This window comes from Sciurus carolinensis, chromosome 13, assembly GCF_902686445.1.
Source record: "Sciurus carolinensis chromosome 13, mSciCar1.2, whole genome shotgun sequence".
Taxonomy (NCBI): Eukaryota; Metazoa; Chordata; class Mammalia; order Rodentia; family Sciuridae; genus Sciurus; species Sciurus carolinensis.
Genome location: NC_062225.1, coordinates 6,168,751 through 6,191,138, shown reverse-complemented (window position 1 = coordinate 6,191,138; position 22,388 = coordinate 6,168,751). Strand labels below are relative to the sequence as shown.

Genomic DNA, 22,388 nt, shown 5'->3' with positions numbered 1-22,388 from the left:
TGTCTGGTCCTTCCAAAGCGTCCAGTTGGAATTTGGTGATCACAGTGACTCATTTCATCATCGACCTTTGTTTTTAAAACACTGTTGTCAGATATGATAATAAAAGTAATTTAATGGAAAACCATAGCTGATGTTTTGAGAGAGTTTAACTTGGTCTTCTTCATCTACCCACCACAGCCCAGTGAGTGATATGAGTATGTCCCCATTTTACAGATAACCAGGGGCCTGGCAAGCAGAAGTGCTCCTGGGAGCTCCACGCCCTTGGCTTCTGCGTGGCCTGCCCACTGTGCACCTGGCCAGGCCCCGAACCCACCTCCTTCCCCGACTCTGCTCAGCCTCACCGCCCTTCTTTTCCTCCCGTTGTTCCTCCTGCCTCAGGGCCTTGGCACGTGCAGACTGACGGTCTCCCCTACCTGCGAAGTCTCTCCGCTCCCCATGGGTCTTTTGCCTTCTTAACCCCACGCTCCTCCACCCTCAGGTTCCACCCTCTGCCTCCAGTGGCCGGAGTCACAGTGGGTGTGTGCATCCTGTGAGTGACGGGCTGTGGGCTGCAGTGCAGGGACCGGGTCTGTGGGGTTTGGAGTTCCGGCCTTCTGTGGGTTCCTGGCAACGACGTGAACAGGCGCACTCAGCACGAGACAGTCGCCATTTGAAAGAGCAAGTGGCGGAACCCACGTCATCTCCGGCAGCCGGCAGCGTCTTCCGATAGCTGCTTCTGTCCTGTGTGGATAGTCGGTGAGGAACTGTGCACACTGGCCAAGCTCGGGGGCGCCCTCTGGGCCTTCAGGGGCAGGCCGTACCCCAGCTCGGCGCCGGCGGAGTGTTCAAGCCCTGCACCGGCATTTTTTAAAACTTTCTGGGTGCTCCTGACGTGCCCCAGGCTGAGGACGCTCCCGGCCCTGCTGGGGATCTGAGGGGACAGGCAGTACTGGGCTTAGCCTGACTCTGAACCCAGAGAGGCTGGGCGCGGGGGCTCCTGCCTCTAATCCCAGCGACTTGGGAGACTGAGGCAGGGGTGGATCACAAGTTCAAAGCCAACCTCAGCAAATTTATGTGACTTGGACTTTCTATCTTATTTGAGTTTTTGGTACTAGGGGTTGAACCCAGGGCGCTCTGCCACTGAGCTACATCCTCAACCCTTCTTATTTTTTTTTATTTAGAGACAGTCTCCCTAATGTGCTGAAGGCCCCATTAAGTTGCTGAGGCTGGCCTTCAACCTGCAGTCCCCCTGCCTCAGCTGCACTGGTCACTGGATCCCAGGCCGCGGCGCCCTGCCCACCTGGAGAGCTTCGGGACGTGACTCAGACCCCGCTCAGCTCCAGCACTCCGCTTCCAGCCATGGCGGCGTCCAGCCATGGCTGCGCTTCACAAAGTGCTGCTGCCCGGTCCTGCCCTCTGCGATGGGCCCAGGGCACAGCCTGGTGGGTTTGAGAACCTCCCCGGTGACGTTGGCGAGGCGCGGGGATGAGGACCCTGGGCTCGCGGACCGTGGGCAGTTGGCCTCAGGTGCCAGGCCGCTGCTGTGGGGGTGAGAAGGTGCTGAGGCTGGCTCTGGGGATTGACGCCCTCACCGCCAGGGCCCACGCGGGTGTTCCACACGCTGTTCTGGAGTGAGGGCCGCAGCCTCCTTAGCTTGGTGGTGCCCGAGCTTGGCTGGGTGTCAGAATCACTTGGGAATTTTAAAAGTTCCAAACTCCAGACCACACCTAATTTGTGCTCTCTGTGGGAGCAGCGCGCAGGCAGCAGACATAGCTGAGGCTCCCCAGGTGACTCCGACACGTGCCGACAAGTCTTGAGACCCGTGTTGGTTCTCAGCTGGGTCCTTGATCCCTGAGCGGAAGAGGGCAGCGGCCACTGTTCCTTGCCCTGCAGGGGTCTGCTCTCCACCTGAGGTGCTGTGTGGAGCTGCCTCTTCTGTCCCTTTGTTGATGGCAGTGTGGGGGACAGAACCCAGGCCCTCTGTGACTGTAGGCAAGTGCTCTACCATGGAGCCGCATCCCCAGCCCTTTTTATATTTTATTTAGAGGCAGGGTCTCACTGAGTTTCTCAGGACCTCCCGAAATTGCTGAGTCTGGTCTTGAACACAAAATCCTCCTGCCTCAGCCTCCCTAGCTGGTGGGATTACAGATGTGCGCCACTGCACCTGGCAGTGACTTTTTTTTAAGCATTTTTCAGCTTACAGGAAATCGAAAAGAAAGAACGCGGAGTTCTCAGACACCGCCTCTGCTCCCACTCCGCGTCCTCTACTATCAACACCTTGTATTAGTGTGGACACTTGTTATCAATGAAACAGTGTTGACGATACTAGTAAGGAAAATCTGTGGCTTAAATTAAGGTTAGGGTGTGCTGTTTTGTGGGTTTTAACAAACACCTTGACATGTGTCCCTTGCTCCTGTACCATTCAGAAGTTTTATTACCCTAAAGGTGCCCTTGGGTTCTCCCCAGGCATCCTGTCTGTACCCCACCCAGTCTTGGCAGCCTCCGTGTTTTTTAGTTTCTCCATAGTCTTGCCTTTTCTGGAATGTCATACAGTTTTGTATTTATGTAGGCCTCACCAGCTTCTTTCACTCAGCAATAAGCATTTCAAGTTGCTCTGTCTTGATAGCTCATTTCCTTTCTTTCTTTTCTTTTTCTTTCTATTTTTTGGTCCTGGGCATTGAATCCAGGGGCCCTCTACACTGAGCTACATCCCCCACCCTTTGTAAAAATTAAATTCGAGACAGCCTCACTAAGTTGCTGGAGGCCAGCCTTGAACTTGCAGCACTGTGCCCAGCTGGCCTTTCCCTCTTAATGCTGGAGAACCTGATGCCGTAGTTCGACTATTCACGATTGAAGGCCATCCTGGCTACTTCCAATTTTTGATAATTACAAATAAAATTGCTATAAACATTCACGTGCAGCCAGGCAGGGTGGCACACACCTACAAGGCAGGAGGACTGCAAGTTCAAAGCCAGCCTCGGCAACTTAGCAAGGCCCCCTTAGTGAGCCCCTGTCTCAAAATAAAGAAAATGAAAAAAGGACTGGGGATGTGGCTCAGTGGTTAAGTGCCCCTGGGTTCCAACCCAGCCTCCCAACCCCTGCAGGAAAAAAAAAAGCTCACGTGCAGATTCTGCGTGGACCTAAGTTCCCCGGGGCGGTTGCCAGAGAGTGTGGTAAGAGCACATTAGCTTCCTAAGAAAGTGCCAGACTGTCTGCAAAGTGGATGGGCCAGCGGACAGTCCACCAGCAGTGAAGGACAGTCCACTGCTGCCCACCCTTGCCTGCACTTGGTGTTGCTGTTTGATTTTACTCAGAGACGAGCCGTAGTCCACAAACCTCAGGGTCAGACATGCAGTGCGAGTCCTGCTGGCAGGCTCTTTGGTTGTGTCTAACTCTGTCTCAGATTCTCGCTTTTTAAACTTGGGAAGGTGGTGTGGTACTAACGCCCAGGTCACACACACTCCAGGGCCCTGCAGCCACAGAAACAACCCAGGGATGCGTACTTAGGTGGCAGAGTGGAAAAGTGATAGTCTGGAGCCACCACCCTGGACGCTGGGACAGCCTGGAGCAAGAGAGGCACCTGCCGAGGTGGCAGAGCAGGACGGGGCACCAAGGTCCTCAGGTGCGGCCCTGCCCTGCTCCAGTGGCAGGCCTCTCTCGTCACTGAGTTTGGCTTTATTTGTTCTTTGGTTCTTTGCAGCCGCAGGTGGTTCTGGTCTGGTGCAGCGCGGCCCTGTCCTGCACCCCACGCTCGAAGGCTGGGTGGTGTTCGGTAACACAGGGGTGGTGTGAGTTACAGAGAGCAGGGGAACGGAGAGGTGGCCCGGGGACAGCATCACCTGCCCGGCACTTGGTCTCCAGGACAAACAGGTCAGGCCCTCCAGAGATGGGTGGGGTGTAGGGTGGGTAACTGCAAGCAGGGAGGGCTGGGCCTCTTGGAGCTTAGTGGTAGGACAGTGAAGAAACAGAAAGAACCTTCTGAAAGAGCTTAGGCTCAGGCCTGGAAAAGGAGCCAGGAAAGGGAGTGGGTCGCGTTCATCAGCGTCCCCAGAGGAGCTGGGACATGCACCCTGTGCTATGCTCACTCTGAAGTTCGGGTGGTAGAGGGTGCATGACTTTGAAACCCAGACTCGGAACCAGGCGTGGTGGTCCCAGCAGTTCAGAGGCTGAGGCAGGAGGATCACAAGTTCAGACCTAGCCTCCACAATTTAGTGAGGCCCTAAGTAACTTAGCAAGACCCCATCTCCAAATAAAATTTAAAAAGGACTGGGGATGTGGCTCAGTGATTAAGCACCCCTGGGTTCAGTTCCTGCTACCAAATCCAAAAACAAAAAACAAACAAACAAACAAACAAACCAGACTCAAGGGCTGGGTGAAGCTCAGTGGCAGAGCACCTGCTTTGCATGCATGAGGCCCTGGTTCCATCCCTCGTGACACATGCACACGATTAAACTCAGGACTTGATGCCAGGTTTCTCCTTTCCACTGAGGACACAGATCCCTGCGATAGTGACACACTGCCCTCCCAAGCCTGCCTGCTTCCCTTTGCCCTTCCCTTGCCCTGTCCCACCTTACCTCTGTCACCCCCACACCCGGACTGTGCACCCTGTCCCACAGCCTGGGCTCCTGCAGGCCCCCAGACCTCCGTCTCTGAGCCCTTCCTCCGCCTGCAGCCTCAGGAGGCCTGCTCCAGCTTCCCCTGCCCCGTCTCCCAGGCCGTCTTGGCCGCTGGCATCACTGTACAGAAGTCCCCACGTGTGTGCCGCGTGTCCCCTCCAGGAGCAGAAGCCTTCTCAGCCTTGCTCTCTGCTTGGTCCCCAGCCGATTCAAACAGCGCAGTGTTAGTTCCCATTTGCTGCGTGAATAGACATTTTAAATGACTAAAGCTAAAAGCTAATTGACCAAAGCTAGTGATTCTGAAACAAGTTTCAGTTGAAGTTCCAAAGTGCGCCAGAAAGTTGAGTAATTAGGGTTGGGATATGAAATAAGTTTTAGGTCTCCAGTGACTGCTGTGAGCCACCCGCTCCAGGGTGGTCGGAACTCAGTCTGGAGGCCAGCCTCGTTTCCTGCAGGAACCAGCCCCCCACCCCCCACCTAGACTGACAGGAGACTAGGGACGAAGCTCAGTGGTGGAGCACGTGCCTGACCTGGCAAAGCCCTGGGTTCAGTCCCCAGCACTGAACAGCAACAACAACAAAACGATGGAAACCTTCCCTCCTCCTGTGGCACTGTGGGGTGTCGGGTGGTGACAGAGAATCAGGACCCAGGCAGGTGGCACTACGTGGACCTCCAGTGCAGCCAGCCCAACCCTCATTCGCTACTCAGGAGGGACACGACCAGAGGCCCGGGGCCAAGGCCCGAGCCCAGCACAGGGAGGGAGCCCCAGGGCCAGCGCTCATTCTTGGGGCGAGTGTGAGTTTGCCATTCCTTGTCAGCTGTGCCAGGAGCTGTGGCCAGGCAGCGTCTTCCACGACACAGATGAGAAGGTCGCTTTTATCTCAGGCCTGGGGCTTTCTTTCCCCGGCAGAGCATCGGTCCCACCCCAGGAGTGGCACCTAAAGGCCACCTCCAGCCTCGGCCTCTGGACAGCCCAGCCACCAGGGGCTGCCCACGCTGACGTTTCCAAGGACCCAGTGCCTGGGCGCCGCCCCAGCATTACCCAGGGTAACCGCGTACTGTGCGGGGCCGGAGTGGGGGAGGCAAGCCTGGCAGCCTCACGTCTGCGTTCCTTCTGTGTCAGCTCTCCAGAAACTTCTCATCTGGACAAACAGTGCTGAGGAAGAGCTGAGCACACGGCCTGCTTACAGGCAGCGTTAATTATGGGCTCTGGGGTGGGATTTTCCTGTCATCATGTCACCAACTTCCAGGGCTGTTGACGGGGACTGATTTATCCCAAGGCATCCGGGCAGTCTCCTCTGAAACTGCCCCCACCTTGGCCAGGGTCATCCGCAGGGCAGAGCCATCGCTGGGTGGGCGAGAGGGGCGGGGGACAGCGCCAGGTTCCAAGCTTGGCCCTGGTGGGTGGGTGCTACTTCCCTTCAGGGGGCTTTGCAGTGCGTGTGCACCTGTGTGGGCGGAGGTGTGGGGTCTGAGGCTGCTGCCAGGCCTCACCCGAGGGTGATGTGTGCCCCCTCCCTGGGAAGTCCTTGCTCCCACCCGAGCACGCACACTCACGCCCGCGCCCCAGGGCCCTGGTAAGCACGGTCTCCCTGTGTCCTGCGCACTTCCTTCTTCCCAGCTCGTCTGTGAAGCCCCCAGAGGTGTTGACACCCCTGTCTTGTTGCCTAAGAGGGAAAAAACCGAGAAAGTTCTTCCTCCTCCCAGGGTCTAATTACTTGTTTGGTGAGTCCAACCCATATCCGTTTCCAAGGAGAGACACTGGATCCCGGTGAAAAAATGTCCTCGGACAGTTCTCGGAGACCCCTGCCACGTTCTGCTTCTGCCACGCGGGGCTCGCTAGAACCCTGAGTGGAGGGAGCTTTCTTTCGGGGTCCCTGCAGAGGCCCTGCCCCACTCAGCCTGCCCTTCTCTGCCCTGGCCTCTGGCCCCGACCCCTGCCACTCTTTCTTGCTGCCCTACCTCTGTCAGGTCTGTCCCACTGCTGGGCAGAGCTTCCTTCCCGTCTCCTGTGACAGGCGCCTTATCTGGCCCTGCTGTCCACCAAAACTCAGGCCCCGCTCCGAGCACGCTCCCTGACCACCTGCTGTGGTTTTGGCAGATGAGCTCACTCGTGCTCATTCACGTGTCTGCCTCCTCTCCCTCCCGGGTTGTGAACTCCCTGAGGTCAAGGTCTCCCCTGGGTCCCTCTTTACCTTGCACACCTGGCTAGTTTCTGCTCACAGTGGGCCCTCAAGGCAGAACTCTCCAGAACTCTCCCCCTCCAGAAACGGCAGTGGTTCAACCAAGCACTACGCTCATGCCTCTGAGCCCAGCCCTCCAAGGTCTTGACGATGGCCTGGCCCATTGTCAAGTTCAAGGCCTGACGGCATCTGTGTTCTCCGCGCTGCCAGCTCATCTTGGCTGCTTACAGCTCCCTCTTGTTGTGCGGGACTAGGTCGGGCTTTGGATGCCCATCTTTCATTCGCTCATTCATTTATTCAGCTTCCCTGTACACTGGCCCCTCCTCTGGCCTGGGCACGTGGTGATGGCCAACACAGACATGGCCTCTGCCTCATGGCATTTGCATTGCAGTGGTGAGAGACCAGCAAGAAGCAAGTGAACGGATAAATAAGAGAACCCGGAGGAGACGCGGCCTCTCCCTCCGGGTGAGGACGTGGGAGCCACCGAGATGGCCGCCTCCGGGTGGCCGTCTTTGGCCACGTTGTTTGTTGTTCTACTCTCGGCTGTGACAGTGCCCTTAAATGGCCTGATGGGAGGAAAGGCCCTGCATGCACACGCTTCTCCTCTGTTGGTGGGGCAGATTGTCGTCCTGTTCAGTTGCTCCAGAGCCCTGCACCCAGAGCTCACTGTGCCAAGAGGACGGGACAGCAGGGACTGCTGCTGGTGGGCAGAGGCCCAGCGAGGCCCAGATGTGGCAGTGCGGGCGATGGCGAGGCCACCATGGGCTTTGTCCCTGGTGTCAGAGCCTGGGGCTGCGGATGCTGGTGTCGCCTTCATCTCCTCCCTCGGGATTACAGGCAGGTGCCACTGTGCCTGACGAGAGGCTAGTGTCTTCTAGACCTTAGAGTCGGGGACCTTAGGTTCAGCGCTCTTGGTGTCACTTCACTGGGTGCAGCTGAGCACCCATGGCCACCCAGCATGGGTGCTGGGCACCGTCCCTGGGCCCTGGCACCTGATGAACACGCGCAGGCTTCCAGAGCGCCAGCAAGCATCCGAAATCCATTCCTTGCTTCCTGTCTGTTGATAACCCCTTCAATGCCCGAGAAAGCAGGAAGGAGCCACCTTGAGCCAGGCAAGGTCAGGGCCAGCCTTCTGGAGAGGGTAGTGTGCCCTGTCCTCTCCCTGACCTGACTCTGCCCTCCTTTGTCCTGACAGATGAAGACATGCGCTTGTGGCACCCCTCGTTGCAGGAGGTCATGGAGGCCTTCCACGGCCTGGGAGCCCACAACCCTGCCCTGTACCCGCTGGGGCCCTTCCAGCCCGGCAGCAGGTGGGTGCCTCCCCTTCCTTCCTTCCTCTCTGCTGCCTTTCCTCTTTTGTTCACCAGTTACTGGACTTGGCCTCTAACCCTCAGGGTGGGGAATTTCAGAGCCCACCTGGTTAGGCAGGACCAGTCCAGGGCCGGTGTGTGCACCCCATGCTCCCGGCCTCTGGCCCGGGGAGGATGGGGTAGGTGGCTGAGCCTCACGGCTTCATCTAGTGCTTGTTTCTGCCACTTGCTGAGTGAGACCTTTCTGCTTGCACCTCCCTGGTGGAGCCCAGGCTTCTGGCCTGGTTAGGTCCCCAATCTCATTAGCCTTGCAGCAGGCCTCTCGTTGGGCCCATTTCCTCACCAATCTTCTGTTCTGTGCCTGCCCCCTTGGTGCCTGGGCTGGGTGTGGTGGTGGTGGACAGCGATGCTAATTTGCATATGCACCATCCCTGCCCTCCAGGGACAGAGCCACATAATGCACACATAACCGTCATCAGCAGACAGTGGCCAGATCCAGGTTGTAAAAGTGTTATGATCTTGTTCTACAAATGACGGCACATCCTGGCTTCCCGGAGGATCCTTTGAGGAGCTCGCCCCTGCATCCGCTGACAGTCTCTCCAGCCCAGAGGGGCCTCGCCCTGCTCCTGCTGGCTGCCTGGCGGAGGGACGTTCCTCTGCAGGAGAGCTGGAGCTTCCTTAAGAACCTGCTCCACGACTGTGTAGTTGTCTGCCAAGTCAGCCGCACTCAGCTCTGCTCTGAACACCCTCGCCTGTGCCCGCCTGCGCTCTGCCCCTCTGCCTTCTAGAACTCAGCGTTCCATAGCTGGCCTAAGAAGCCACTGGCCGCCTCCCAGTGCAGAGCTTCAGTCACCCCGTCTCAGATGAGCGGAGGACAAAAAGCAGATGCACATGGAAGGGGACCAGTGGAGGGGTTAGAAGAGCCACTTCCGACGGCCTCAATGAACCTGGGCTCCGCCTGGGAAGTGGGAGGTGGCCCTGGAAACTGCCTGCCCACTTAGACTCCAGCCTCCAAGGCCTCTTCCCCCTTCTGCTCCCTTTCTGATTCTCCCAAGATGTGCCTGCTTCCTGCCCTTCACACTTAGAACAACTCTGCTGTCCCCAGAGGCAGCAGGGGGTAGGTGGGCATTAGAACAGTAGCCCTGGTTTTTGTTTTGTTTTGTTTTGTTTTGTTGGTGCCGGGGATTGAGCCCAGGGGCACTTAACCACTGAGCCATATCCCCAGCCCGTTTTTATATTTTATTTAGAAACAAGGTCTCTCTGAGTTGCTTAGGGCCTTACTAAATTGCTGAGTAACTTTTGAACTCGAGATCCTCCTGCCTCTGCCTCCTGAGCTGCTGGGATGACAGGCACGTGCCACCACACCCCGCTCTGAACTGGGGCCCTTTAAGCACATCATCTGGGCACTGTGGTCCAAACCCCAGCCCACAGGCCTCCAGCTTACCAGGCACAGGAAGCCGTGCTCTCCTGCCGCAGAGCTCAGAGCGGCCAGTGCTATGTGGTCTCATGCCCAGACAAGCTGTTTTGACCCCCTGCCTCCTTTCCTTGGACCCCAGACCTTAACCTGACTGTCCCAGGCTGTCCCAGAGAATCAGCGGATCGCCATGGGCAAGTTCCCTGCGTGGGCTCTGTAAGAGCAGGCTGAGGTCCCCCTGCCAAGCTCCTCGGAGGTCTTTCTGCCTAGAGCCCCTCCTGTGCGCTCCTGGGGAGGGGGCGGCGCCGTGCTCAGGTTGTTCCCTGGCTGGCTGCTGCTGCGCTTGGGAAGGCTCTGGATGGCGTCTGGGGCTGGAGGACAGCGCTCCAGAACATTCGGGAAACACCAGGAAGGCTGTAGCACCTCCCCACCAGGACACAACACCCTTCAGGGAGGGGCCCAGGAGAAATGGCCGAGTGGGCACCCTCTCCCCCGGCCCTGCTCCTCCTCGCTCCTGGCCACGCTGGGGGCTCACCTGTGCCGGCTGGTTCCATGCCAGGCATTCTTCCTCTCCTATGACTTCTAGGGATGTCCTCATCCAGGGCTTCCCAGCAGAACACGCCTCTGGGTCATCTTTGGGGGAGGGGGTGCCCACAGAGCCTCATCATGGCCAAGGCTGGAAATGAAGGGCTGTTTGTGCACACGACCCTGACCAGCTGTCTCTCTGCTATGAGGAAGACATGCCTTTCCCTATTTTTTTTTTGGTACTGAGGATTGAACCCGGGTGCTTTATTACTGAGCCACACCCCAACCCTTTTTATTTTTGATTTTGAGATAGGGTCATGCTCAGTTGTCAGGCTGGCCTCAAACTTAGGGCCTCCTGCCTCAGCAGTCCCCCAAGTCACTAGGATTACAGGTGTGACCACCGTGTCCAGCCTCACTATTGGGTTGGTTTTGGTTTTGTTTTTGGTACTGGGGATTGAACCCAGGGGCACTTAACCACTGAGCCACATCCCCAGTCCTTTCAGGTCTCCCTGAGTTGCTCAGGGCCTCACTAAGTTGCCGAGGCTGACTTTGAACTCACGATCCTCCTGCTTCAGCCTCCAGACCTCCTGGGATTACAGGCGTGTGCCACCAGTCCTGGCCTCGCTGTTGGGTTTTTTTTTTGGTGGGCGGATACTGAGGATTGAGCCCAGGGGCCCCTCGACCACTGAGCCACACCCCCAGCCCTATTTTGTATTTTATTTAGAGACAGGGCCTCACTGAGCTGCTTAGTGCCTCACTGTTGCTGAGGCTGGCTTGAACTCGCCGTCCTCCTGCCTCAGGTTCCTGAGCCTCTGGGATGACAGGTGCCATGGTACCCGGTTCTCACTACTGGTTGTGTTTATATATGTACTTGATTTTAGTTGTGGATGAATCTTTATTCGTATTATTTATTTATATGTGGTGCTGAGGATCGAACTCAGTGCCTCCCGCGTGGTAGGTGAGCGCTCTCCACTGCGCCACACCCCAGCCCCCTCACTACTGGTTTTTGCGGTGCTGGGGATCGAACCCAGGGCCTTGTGCTTATGAGGCGAGCTCTCTACCGACTGTGCCATCTCCCCAGCCCTCACTACTGGTTTTTAATCTCAGATTTCTTTCAAACCCATCACTCTCATCTAAACGTGCTTCAGGGTTTCCTTTCAGAAGGGTACAGTCCTGCAGCTGAACCGTGCAGATCATCTGATTTCCACCTGTTGAAAATACAGTGGCCCCTGCAGTCACAAGACTGGGGATGGAAAACAAGGGGATTTTGGGGGTGAAGAGGCGGGGGGGCAGAGCATCAGCACCCTTGGGAGGGGCTTGTGCCCACGTGGAACGGGCTCATCGGGTGCCCGTCTCACCTGGGAACACAGAGACGGTCCAGCTTTGGCTTGTCCCCAAGGCTGCTTCCTGACCACAAAGCCAGCAGACGAGCCCTGCTCAGATGCACCGCCTGGCTGTTAGGACAGCCCTGTGCAGGGGCCGGACGGATAAATAAGTGACAGCACACGGAAAGGACATCCTGTCTGGCACGGGGCAGTTGGTGACGGCCTCTTATGATGGTGTCATTGGATCAGGTAAAATCAGCCTCCCTGTCGGCTGCATGGGCTCGGCAGCCACCCCTCACCGAGGCCGGAGGGAGGCTGCAGCTTGGTGCAGACCTGCAGGAGGACAGGCAGCTCCTGGATGGCGGCCTGCTCTGCCATCTTCCCTCTGGCTGTCACAGCGCTGCAGACAGTCACTCTGTACTTTTTCAGCCCACGGGGAGGACAGCTGTAGAAACAGGTAGAGGTCAGAGAGGTGCCCCTTGTCAGCTCACTTAGTGTGGAACAGTCACCCAGATCTGAACTCGCACTGCGGGTAGCAGAGTGAGGCAGGACCAGGGCTGCGGCATGGTGTCCCGGGCTAGCTCCAGCCTGGCACCTGCAGTTCACGCGCCCTGCTGAGGCCGGGAGGGAGCGGGACTCGGCGGTCAGGAAGTCCCGTGCTCCTCGGCCTCTCGCTGGAGCAGGGTGGAGTCCTGGGGACCCGTGGAGGCTGCATCTCAGCCCAGTGGTCCCAGATGCCACTAGTGCTCAGAAAGGCAGGAGCAGAGGACCCGCTGTCCCAGGGACGAGGACTGAGGCCGCGGTGCTCTCACCGGGAGACCAGCCCTGGGCAAGACTGGCATGCCTGCCCAAGGAGGAGGGGCGCTGCCCCAGCCACTCCCTCCACCGCCCGGTGACGTGCCGCCTTGGCAGCAGCAGACCCCCTGCCCCACCCTGTGGGAATCGTGCCCCCCATTCTTGTGTACCTCGTGCCTGCTGGCATCGAGCAGGACACCCCCTGGCGCTCGGACACAAGCCCAGCTGGTGCCCAGATGCGCAAACGCCAGCCTCGCCCATCTCTGCCCTAACAAACGCGGACATCTGGAGGAAGGGCCGAGCCCAGCCTCCCCGCCACCAGCTTTGGTTCTTTGGCACCAGCTCTCCAGATACCTACAAGATGGATCTCTCCTCCTCTGAGTAGAAAAGCAGCAACGCCAAGAAGTGAAGGAGAGCAGACATTTTTCAGAGCCATGGGAGTGGTACTCTGCCCATCCCTGCGGCCAACTTTCAACGACACTGTTATCACCAGCATCTTGGTTACTGAGAACCCACCGTTATCAGGAGCCATGAGCTCGTTCCTAAGAGCAGAGAAGCAGATGAGACAGCACACTGGAGCCTTCTTGGAAACTAACTTATTCAAAATTGACATGACCAGGCGGGTGTGGTAGCCCACACCTATAATCCCAATGACTCAGGAGGCTGAGGTAGGAGGATCGGAAATTTGAGGCCAGACTCAGCAACTTAGCAAGGGCCCGTCTCAAAAATTAAAAGGGTGGGGACGTGGCTCAGTGGTTCAGCGTCCCTGGTTCAATCCCCAGTACAACAAAAGCCATCAGTGTGACCAGTGTACGTTTGGTCAGAAACAGAATGATTTAGCGAGGGTGAGTCTGCTATCTTTTGTCCAGTGAGAGAGTGCCTGGAAGCTCGTGGAAAGGGCGCCGTGACTGCTGTCCTCTGATGTCGCCTCTGCCATAAGACTCTCGCCCCCGATTGCAAACCTCATCTTTAAAGAGGGGATTTTGTCACACAACCCTGGCCCCTGGACCCAGCGGCCGCTCAGTGGATCGCTCCCACCACTAGGGAACTAGCCTTGCCGGGTTTGTCCCCACAGCCAGTCGGGTCAGACGGGAGGCGACACCCGGATGGGTTTCCAGGACTGTTTCTGTTCTGCACTTGGCCTCGCTTGCTGACTGTAGAAACTCGCCCCACCTCAGCCCCAGCTGGTGCCTTTCCAGTGGGTCCTTGAAGCCCAGAAGGAAGAGCTCCTGAGAGAGACCCTGGGGGCAGGCATTGGCCATGACGTCCCTGTTCCCAAGTCCCAGAACAGACAGGAGGCCTCACCTGAGTGGAAAGCACATGAGAGCTGGCCCCATAGGGTCCCTGCCACCAGTGTCCACACTGGAAGAGACCCTCCCCCACCAAGGAACTGCCCGTGACCAGAAGTCAGCAGGGGGAGGGGTCTCCTCCGATCAGTTCCGCCAGGCTGCGGCTCTGCCCTGCGCGTGCTGGTGCACCACTGGCCGGGGGAGCCAGCTCTGTGAGGACCCTGTGAAGTGGCCCATGTGGTCAGGCAAGTGGGCTCACAGGCCGCTGCCCCAGCTCAGATGGCTGCACCCCACCTGCCATCCGCAGACCCTGAGCCGGAACCACCAGCTGTGCTGCCCAGAAACCACCCGAGGGCCAAGTGCTTACCGCCTCCGTTCGGATGGGCAGCAGCCAGTAGTGGTGGCTTGGGCAGGACCCCGGGCCACCTGTCCCTGCTCTGCCCCGCCCTCCCTCGTCACCCTCCTCACCCGCAGGTCTCCTTCTGCCTTTCCCGCAGACTCCCTGAGAGCGAGGCCAGCCTGCACTGGCTGGAGCAGCAGGACCCTCCCCAGGAGGTGGCCCTGGACCTCAGCCTGAGCTACATCTACAAGGTGAGTCTGGACACGTGCCTGTCCGCCTGTTGGGCTGGATCAGGGACGCTGGGTGCACCTGCGGCTGCTGCCCCTGCCCCGTGCCACGGCGCTCCCTGCACCTCCGCTGCCCCCCGAGGGCCCCTCGGCCCGCCCTCTGGGTTCCCACCGGGCACAGCCGGAGGGTCTGCCTGTCAGGGAACCAGCCGGCGTCCTCCCTCACGCCCTGCCTCTCCCCAGTTCCTGACGCTGTGCGCCCTGGCCCAGCCCGCGGCCTACAGCGACGCACACCTCCTGGGTCTGATCGAGCTGCTCTGCCGCGCCAGCCTGGACGCGGGGCTCCGCCTGATGCCCAAGACCGACCTCCAGCAGCTCCTGCTGCTGCTGCTGGAGAACATCCGCGAATGGCCCGGGAAGGTACCGACGGCTGCATCCGACCCTGCGGGCGCCGTCACCCTGCACGCAGCTGTCCCTGAGCACCCTGCATGGGCACGGCCTGGCCTCCGCAGGCCCCTTGCCCCCTGGGTGGGCTGGGGGGAGGCCAGAGCGGAGAGTGGCCCGCCAGCCGTCCCCTGTCCCCACAGCTCCAGCCACTGTGCTGCGCCCTCAGCTGGGTGTCCGACCACCACCACAACCTGCTGGCCCTCGTGCAGCTCTTCCTGGACGTGACCTCCCGGGGCAGGTGGGTGCCTCTCCCTCACCTCCTTCCTCCAGCACTCACTGCTGGAGTCCTGCCGGAAGCCTCCCGCCGGCCCAGCAAGAGAACTAAAAATGCAGTTCACTAATGAGTACTTTACACGTGAGGGAAGAAAAGCCTGATTTTTGGTTTTGGTACAAGGGACTGAACCCACGATTGCTTAAACTGGACCATGTCCCCAGCCCTTTTTATTTTTTTCTTTTGAGACAGGGTCTTGCTTAGGGCCTTGCTAAATTGCTGAGTCTGGCCTCAAACTTTGGATCCTCCTGCCTCAGCCTCCCAAGGCTCAATGTGGTCGTACTAGCAAAACACCACCTTGTGGACTTAGCTTCTGCCTGCCATGCCCCCTTCTTTTCTTTGGGTCTTCCTCCCAAACTTTGGCTACAGGTTCCTTCTTGTTATTCAGACCTCATGCTGCCCCGTGACTCCCAGTTTTCTCTTCTGCAGAGCATTTGTCTCTGCCACCGGTTGTCTTAATACCTGTTCCCTGCCATGTCACTGCACATCTGGAATGGGAATGGTGCTGGCACATTCTTTTTCCCGTGGAGGCCCCAGGTGGAACCAGGTGCTCCACCACTGAGGTAGCTCCAGCTCCCCGCTTTTTTTTCCCCATCTTACAGCCTTGTGCTGCGGGCACCCGACTTTGTGAATTATTTTCAAACAATAAATGAGGTGAACAGAGAAACCCAGCCCAGGAGATAGTGCCCTCTGGCTGGACTCGGCCTCGTGTCGCCTCATCTCTCCGCCATCCTGTGCTTGGGCCACAGTGACAGGCAGTGCCCCGCCCTGCCCTGAGCAGACCGAGCACGCTCTCGTCCACCCCAGGCTTCTGCAGGCACCTCCGCGGTTGCAGCCCCCAGGGTGACTTCTGCAAGGAGGCTTGGCGTTTGCTGCCTCCGGCACCCCAGGGCCCAGCCAGGTAAGTCTGTGTCTGCATGCCAACCCCAGGTCAGGCGGTCCTGCTGGGCTCCACTGCAGACTCCTCGCTGTGAATCTGGTGGAAAGAGAGGCGGCCTCTCCTCTTGGAGACTTGAAAGGGAAGCTTTTGTCCTGTATTTGAAAGATCCAGGCTTCTGAAAGCTGCCAGAGGCCTCTAGGAGCCTCAGAGGGCCAGGTCTCCACTCAGCCGAGATCCTGGGGTTGCTTTTCATTTGATCTGAGGAGGCTTAGCCCTGCTTCCCAGCCTCCCTGCCTCCCTGCCTCCTAGCCTCTCTGCCTCCTCTCTGCCTTCTGAAGCCTAAATCCTGTGTCCATATTCATGGCTGCCTCTCCATGTCAACTCCATGACGGCTGGTACCTCGTCTGGGTCACTCTGTATCACTCACTTCCTTCCTGCCCCTTCCTTCTTTCACTTCCCTGTCTTCACCTGGCAGGCATTCCGTCCCTTCCTCCTCCCACAGTCTGTCTGCAAAGACCTGCAGAGACCTGTGATTATCAACTTCTGCCTCGCCTCACTCCCTCCAGCCTGCATGACCAAGTCCAAGTGCCTGAGGCTGGTCTCCAAGGCCCACGTGGTCCCACCCAGTTTCCCATTTGCTTTGACAGGACCATGTTGTTAATGGTTGGTTTTCTTGTGTGTGTGTGTGTGTTTTGAACTTCATTCTTTCTCGGAGCTGCATAGTATTCCCTGGTGTATATGAAACAGAGGTAAAATAGAAGAAATAAGAAATAGGGAGAAAGGAGACATACAGGAAGCACAAGGGGAAAAAATTGTTTTTCAGTACTGGAGATTGAACCCAGGGGTGCTGTACCACTGAACCACATCCCGGTCTTTTTTATTTTGAGACAGGATCTTGCTAAGTTGCCAAGGCTGGCCTCAAATTTGTGATTCTCCTACCTTAGCCTCCAGAGTGGCTGGGATTACAGGTGTGTGCCACTGCACCCAGCCAGGAAATAAATTTTTAATTTAAAGTTCTGCATACTTGCAGGGCATGATGGCATGTGCCTGTAATCCCAGCAGCTTGGGATGCTGAGGCAGGAGGATCACAAGTTCAAAGCCAGCCTCAGCAATTTAGCAAGACCCTAAGTAACTCAAAAGAAAAACAAAACAACAACAAAAAAAAGGGGCCAGAGAAGTAGTTCAGTGGTTGAGTGAGTTAAGTGCCCCTGGGTTCAGTTCCTCGTACTGAGGGGGGAATAAAAGTCATGCATACTGTTCAGGCCTACCCTTCCCCAAGCTAGCCTTTTCCAGGCCTGTTACTCCCATATTCCTGGGAAATCTGTAAATCTACCCGTGTATTGTGTGCCTCCATAATTAGGTTAAGTAAAAAGAAATAAGAGAGTTTGAAAAACCTATAATTTAGGAGACCTTCCAGCACTATCTGCCAGTCAGTTAATGAAGACCGTGAGGACTAACGACCTCAAGATGGAGCAGGCCACCATCTGCCTTGGTGTCCCCAGACGGATATCCCTCCTCACACCTTCCATTGCCCACACTGCCTTGAATCTGTGGACCTTGCTTCCCTGCAAAGGCGCTCTCTCTCTCTCTCTCTCTCTCTCTCTCTCTCTCTCTCTCTCTCACTCTCACTCTCACTCTCACTCTCTCTCCCCTCCCTCTGTCCCTCCCTCCCCCCACATGGCGCGCATTCCCTTTCTTTGCCCCCAGAGGCTTCTCGAGATGGCCGCATGCTCCCTTCCAAGTGTGTCTGCTTTCCTGTGCCCCCAGCCTGTGCTGCAGTCCCTTCTCTTTGTGAGCCAAACACAGGCCCTGCTCTGCAGGAACCCCTCAGGGACCCCGCTCCTCTAGCCCCTAGTTCTGAAGGTCCCTACCGTGACTGTCCACGTGGCCACGTGTCCAGCTTAGGGCAGACGTTTCTACAGGTCCTAACATGTGCCTAAGGTTGGTCCTCCAAGGAAAGCTGGACCAGCTCAGACTGCTGCCAGTGACTACCAAGCACCATGTCCTCACAAGGCCCTTCCTGCTGCCTATGCCTGTTTTGTGGACGTTCTAGTCCAGCCCAGGGATGAACAGAAAATGTCATCTGTGTTCCAGTTTTGCTCATGGTGGTGAAACAGATCATTTTTCCATATGCTTATAGGTCTTTCCTGTTTCTCTTACTGTCATTACCTTTTGATATTCCTTACCCATTTTTCTTTTTTTTTTTTTTTTTTTTTTTTCTTTTTTTTGTGGTGCTGGGGATCGAACCCTGGGTCTTGTGCTTGCAAGGCAAGCACTCTACCGACTGAGCTATCTCTCCAGCCCCCCTTACCCATTTTTCTATCAGGTAATTTATCTTCTTTTTAACTACATTGATTTACATATGGCCTATGACATATGTTGCGAACACTGTATCTTCTCCTAAGGTTGTAAGTTCTCCTTTCTAAATCCTTACGTGGGATCTTTCAGTGGACCAGGATTTTGTTTTTTTGTTTTTGTTTTTGTTTTTGTTTTACTTTTTCAATTTTTTTTTCCCTTTTGTTGCTGGGAGTTGAACCCAGGGCCTCACGCGTGCTAAAGCACACACTCTATTTCCAGGAAACAGCATGAGTGAGTTACAGAGGTGACTGGGTGCTTTGTGCAGTTGAGTGGTTGCCATGAACAGGAAGGCCTTCCCCTCCCTGCGACCACAGAAGAGCCTGCTGCGCCTTCTTTCGGTACCTACTAGCAGACATCGGCTCCTGTCCAGCTCTCCGGTGGAATCTCTTTTTCCTCATTTGAGACAAGGACCTGACTTGATTTTTTTTCCACTCCCGAAGTGGACACAATACCGTGTGTGTGTGTGTGTGTGTGTGTGTCTGTGTGTGTGTGTGTTAATAACCTGTAGCTTCCCGAGAGATTTGAAGCTTCCTTTGTCGTATCCCAGACTTATGAGTTTGCTAGCCACGACCACCCGTGATCTGGGGACCCAGTGTCTTGCAGGGACTCTTTGTCTCCAGGGCCCCTTAAATGCCACTGAGTGAGGAAGGCGTGTCCTTCACCTCTCAGACAGACACATCCGCAGGCCAAGGCCTCGGGCCAGGTCTTTACTAGGAAAGAGGGCTCCTCATCCGATGAAAGTGTTGTGGAGAAATGTGCCTTCTTTTCCCAGTAGATGGAGCATTCAGGTGATCCAGGCCTTCGAAGGTACCAGGGAGTAGACAGACGGAGAAAGCAAGCGCCCGCCGAGCCCCGTCTCCGGGCCGCGACCGCGCCCGCGTTACCTCTGTGAATGCGTTTCCCTGGGCAGTGTGCTTTGGCCGTCCTCCCAACTGGGTCGTAAAGAGCTTCTAATTCTGTTTTACAGCCTCGCTGCCTTCAGAATCGCCTGGGAGCGCAGCCCCCACGCTCCTGCGGGGGCAGTGTCAGAGGACCTGCTGGCTTTCTTGTTCTGCCCTGGTTGGTGGCTGCCCCACTGGGCTCGGTGCCCAGACTGACCCCAGGAAGAAGGGCGGCTTGTTGTATGCGGGGCTGTCACTCTCAGTCTGCTCGACTGGTTAAGCACAAAGCAGGGACTCCCACCGACATGAGTGTATTTGTGCGACACAGCCCCAGCCCCGTCCTGTGGATCCAGACTTCCTGCGGACTTAAGGAAGCATTGAACTTGACATGAAAAGGGAAGTAAATAGAAGAGCAAACCACCTGAAATGGGGCCAAGGAAGAGGGGGCTCCTGCAGGGGACTCTGCCCGGAGGTGGCCTCAGTGGGTGGTGGAGGAGCTGCTGGAAAGAGCACGTGCCATCCAGCGTCTGCCAGGAGCTCCAGCTTGTGTTCCTGCGTAGAGCAGACCCTGCAGACCCCTGTAGACCCCTGCAGACCCGCGGCCACACCAGCAGGAAGAGGGAAGCCAGCGTTGCTCCCCCGTGCTCGGCAGGAGCCCGCGTCCTGGGACACAGGCAGGACTCCCACCCTCACCATCTGTGACTGCTGATTAGCCTGCTGCTTCGCCATGGCCTTCAAAAAGAGGGCAAGACAGAACCAGCTTGCAGACTGCCCGGCCAGGCGGAGGAGCGGACGAGAGCTTCCTCAAGCAAGTCCCAGGTCTGGCATCACCACGTTGCCGAGGCTGGCCTCCAGCTTCTGATCTTCCTGTCTCCGCCTCCCGTGTCTCTGGAATGATGACAAGGAGCACCATGGCGCCCAGTAAGGAGAGAGAGTTCATCTAGAATCAGAGGGTGGCCCCAGCGTGCGCAAGCCTCAGGTCCTAAAGTTGCTGTACGAGGGCTGCTGGCTGTGGAATGAGGCCCCCCCCCCGTGGAAGGACCGCCCACCCCTGTGCTGGGAGATGTGCGGGTGGGGCCGCCTGGCCCAGGGGACCTCTGGAGGTGGGAGGGCTTCTGGGACCAGGGGCAGTGTGCTCCATGTGCCCTCAGCAGTCCGGGGATGGGGGAGAACACTCACTTAGAATCAACCCTCCTGGACGCCTCTGTTCCACAGCTAGCTGGACTCACGGCCTGGGGTAGACAGCAGAATGCACGTGTCTGCATTCTCCTCGGGTACTTGATGAGGCTGTCTCGTGTCCTAGGGACGGCATCAGACGGGAGCTGAAAGTTGGTAGAACCAGGTGGATTATCAGAGTCTACCCGCAGGGCAGGCCCTGTGGCCACCCTGAGGTCCACCTTCACTGGCGGGTCAGCCAGGGCAGAACCAGGGTCTTGGATGAGGCCATTAGTGGAACACTGGTCAGATTCACAGACGACATGCATACAACTGACAGGGAAGTGAAGATCCCAGGAGATCTCAACAGACCGTAATGACAGTGAGTCAGAAAGAGGCCCTGCTGCACAATCAAGGACAGGCTCTGGGAACTGGGGTTTGACAGCAAGAGGTGTGAAGAAAGGCTGGGCTCAGTCTGCTAACTGCCTCGCATCTCAGGGCTGCCAAGAACACGAGCGTCAGTCTCCAGCCTCTGCGTAGAGCAACGCTGTTGAAGCGGGACATGGGCAACCCCAGGACCTTTGGCAGACACGGGGAGAGGCCAAGAGGGGAGGAAGGGGCTCTCACCCCTGGAGAAAGGGGTAGCCTCAGGAGTACAGTAGTGCTTTCGTGGACATGGAGGCCCAAGTCTGGAAGTTTCCAGGGCACAGAAACCAGAAGCTCAGGGGAGAAGGCCCAGAAGGGCAGATCTTTGTGAAATGTGGGAACAGCTCTCTTGTGGAGTCCAGAACTGGACGGGGCTGCCTTGGCAGAAGGGAGCCATCCTGTGCTGAGATGAGCGCTCGGTGGGAGTGTGACAAAGGGAGTGAAGTGGACATCTCTGCCTGCAAGACCAGGGCCTCGGAGGCGAGGCGCTGCCTGAGCTGCCGTGGCTTTACCACGATACCCAGGAGGGCCAGTCCCTTTGTGTCTGCTTACAGTATGCACCCAGGAGAGTTCCCACAGCAGACGTTCAGTGCGCTGGACAGGCCGCCCTGTGCTGCCACTCGGCCCAGGACAAAACGTCCCCCGCTCCCCAGAAGCCCCTTGGCCCCTCCTAGGCACCTCCTGCACAGTCTCCATCAGGTCCACGGTGTCCGTCTTTGGACTCTTCTCTGAGTGGGACCATGCGGTGTCCAGTCTTGTGCTGGTGTCCTCAGCTAGGGTTTTGTTTGGGGCACAGCTCCAGTTCCTGTGAATGATTTTGTGGATGGACTCACTGCACCCGGGTTGGCGGTAGGCTGTATCCCTAGTGTCCTGCTGTCCATACTGTGTATGTCCCCACATGTGAGTGCCCAAACGCAGTTGTGGTGCCTGGACTCCGTAGTGGCCCTGGGCTTGCAGACATGCGGCAGGTGGGAGCACAGCCCCTGGGGAGGTCACACCAAGCCCTGGTTCTTCCTGTCAGTGCTGACATGCAAGACAGAAAATTCCAAGTGAGGGACAAGAAGTGGGTGGCACAGCAGTGTCTACGAGGGACGAGAGGCAGCATGGACAGCTGGAAGTGCGCATCACGCAGACAGCCCCAGGCCGGGTGTCAGGCAGCATTTCCCCAGCGGAACAGGCCACTGCTGTTGCTTCCTGAACTGCCCTGGAGACATGGAAAATAGGTAGCCCTCGCCTTTGGCCAGATGCCCGATGGCCTTTTAGGGCAGTTCAGTCTCACCAGGGCCTGGCTCCTGTTGGAGAGAGTGACATCAGGGCAGGGACACCAGGGGCAGCACCTACCCATCTTCACCCCAGCGTTCCAGAATCACACAGGTCAATGCCTTTGCCTTCCTGGGTGCCCTGCAGCGTGCCCAACCCAGTGTCCCTTGTGAGAAGTGCAGGGACGGCACTAGACTGGACAGAGTGCCTGCATTGTCTCTGCTCTGAGCTTAGGAAAGCCACTTCCAAGTCTCCCAGTGCCTTAGGCTCCTCCAAATGCTGATCCAGTGTCCTGGTCTTTCAGAAGTCTGTGGAGACGGAGGGTGGAGGCCTGGCCTGGCCTGGCCTGGCCTGAGCCTGTTGCCTTATATGACAGTGACTGGGAAGGCGCCAGTGACTGATGTGTCCTTTGCTGGCCTGGTTTGAGTTCTGGGGAGCCTTGCCAGATGGGGTTGGGCAGTTTCTGGGGAGGAAGACCCCAAGCCCTCTGTTGGCCCCTGCACAGCTGGGCTGCCGTGTGAGCCCCTTCTTTCTCTCCTCTGTGGAGTAAGCTCTTGGTCTAGGAAGAGCGGCCGTTTCCTGACGCCGCCCCATGTCTCTGTGGGAACTGAGGATGCAGGTCGGTGCAGAAGATCTGGGGAACTGTCAGGAGGACAGGCCGTGGGCAGGTGCTGGCGCGGGGGCAGCTGGCCGCTGGCTGGTGCAGT

At 57.4% G+C, this 22,388-nt stretch overlaps 1 protein-coding gene across 7 annotated transcripts in view; it reads left to right on the top strand.

The window, feature by feature from the left end:
• The window catches only part of Fam178b (family with sequence similarity 178 member B), a 69,959-nt gene that overhangs the window by 15,375 nt on the left and 32,196 nt on the right, over positions 1–22,388 (top strand). For 5 of the 7 annotated variants that reach the window (XM_047522574.1, XM_047522578.1, XM_047522577.1 and 2 more), the window contains 4 exons: positions 7,974–8,088; positions 13,934–14,027; positions 14,247–14,423; positions 14,591–14,688. In XM_047522574.1, coding sequence (XP_047378530.1) covers positions 7,982–8,088; positions 13,934–14,027; positions 14,247–14,423; positions 14,591–14,688 — 476 coding nt within the window. In that variant the 5' untranslated portion in view covers positions 7,974–7,981. Of the gene's footprint in view, positions 1–7,973; positions 8,089–13,933; positions 14,028–14,246; positions 14,424–14,590; positions 14,689–19,067; positions 21,645–22,165; positions 22,301–22,388 lie in introns of those variants that run through there. The other 2 variants (XM_047522580.1, XM_047522581.1) reach the window with 2 other exon arrangements.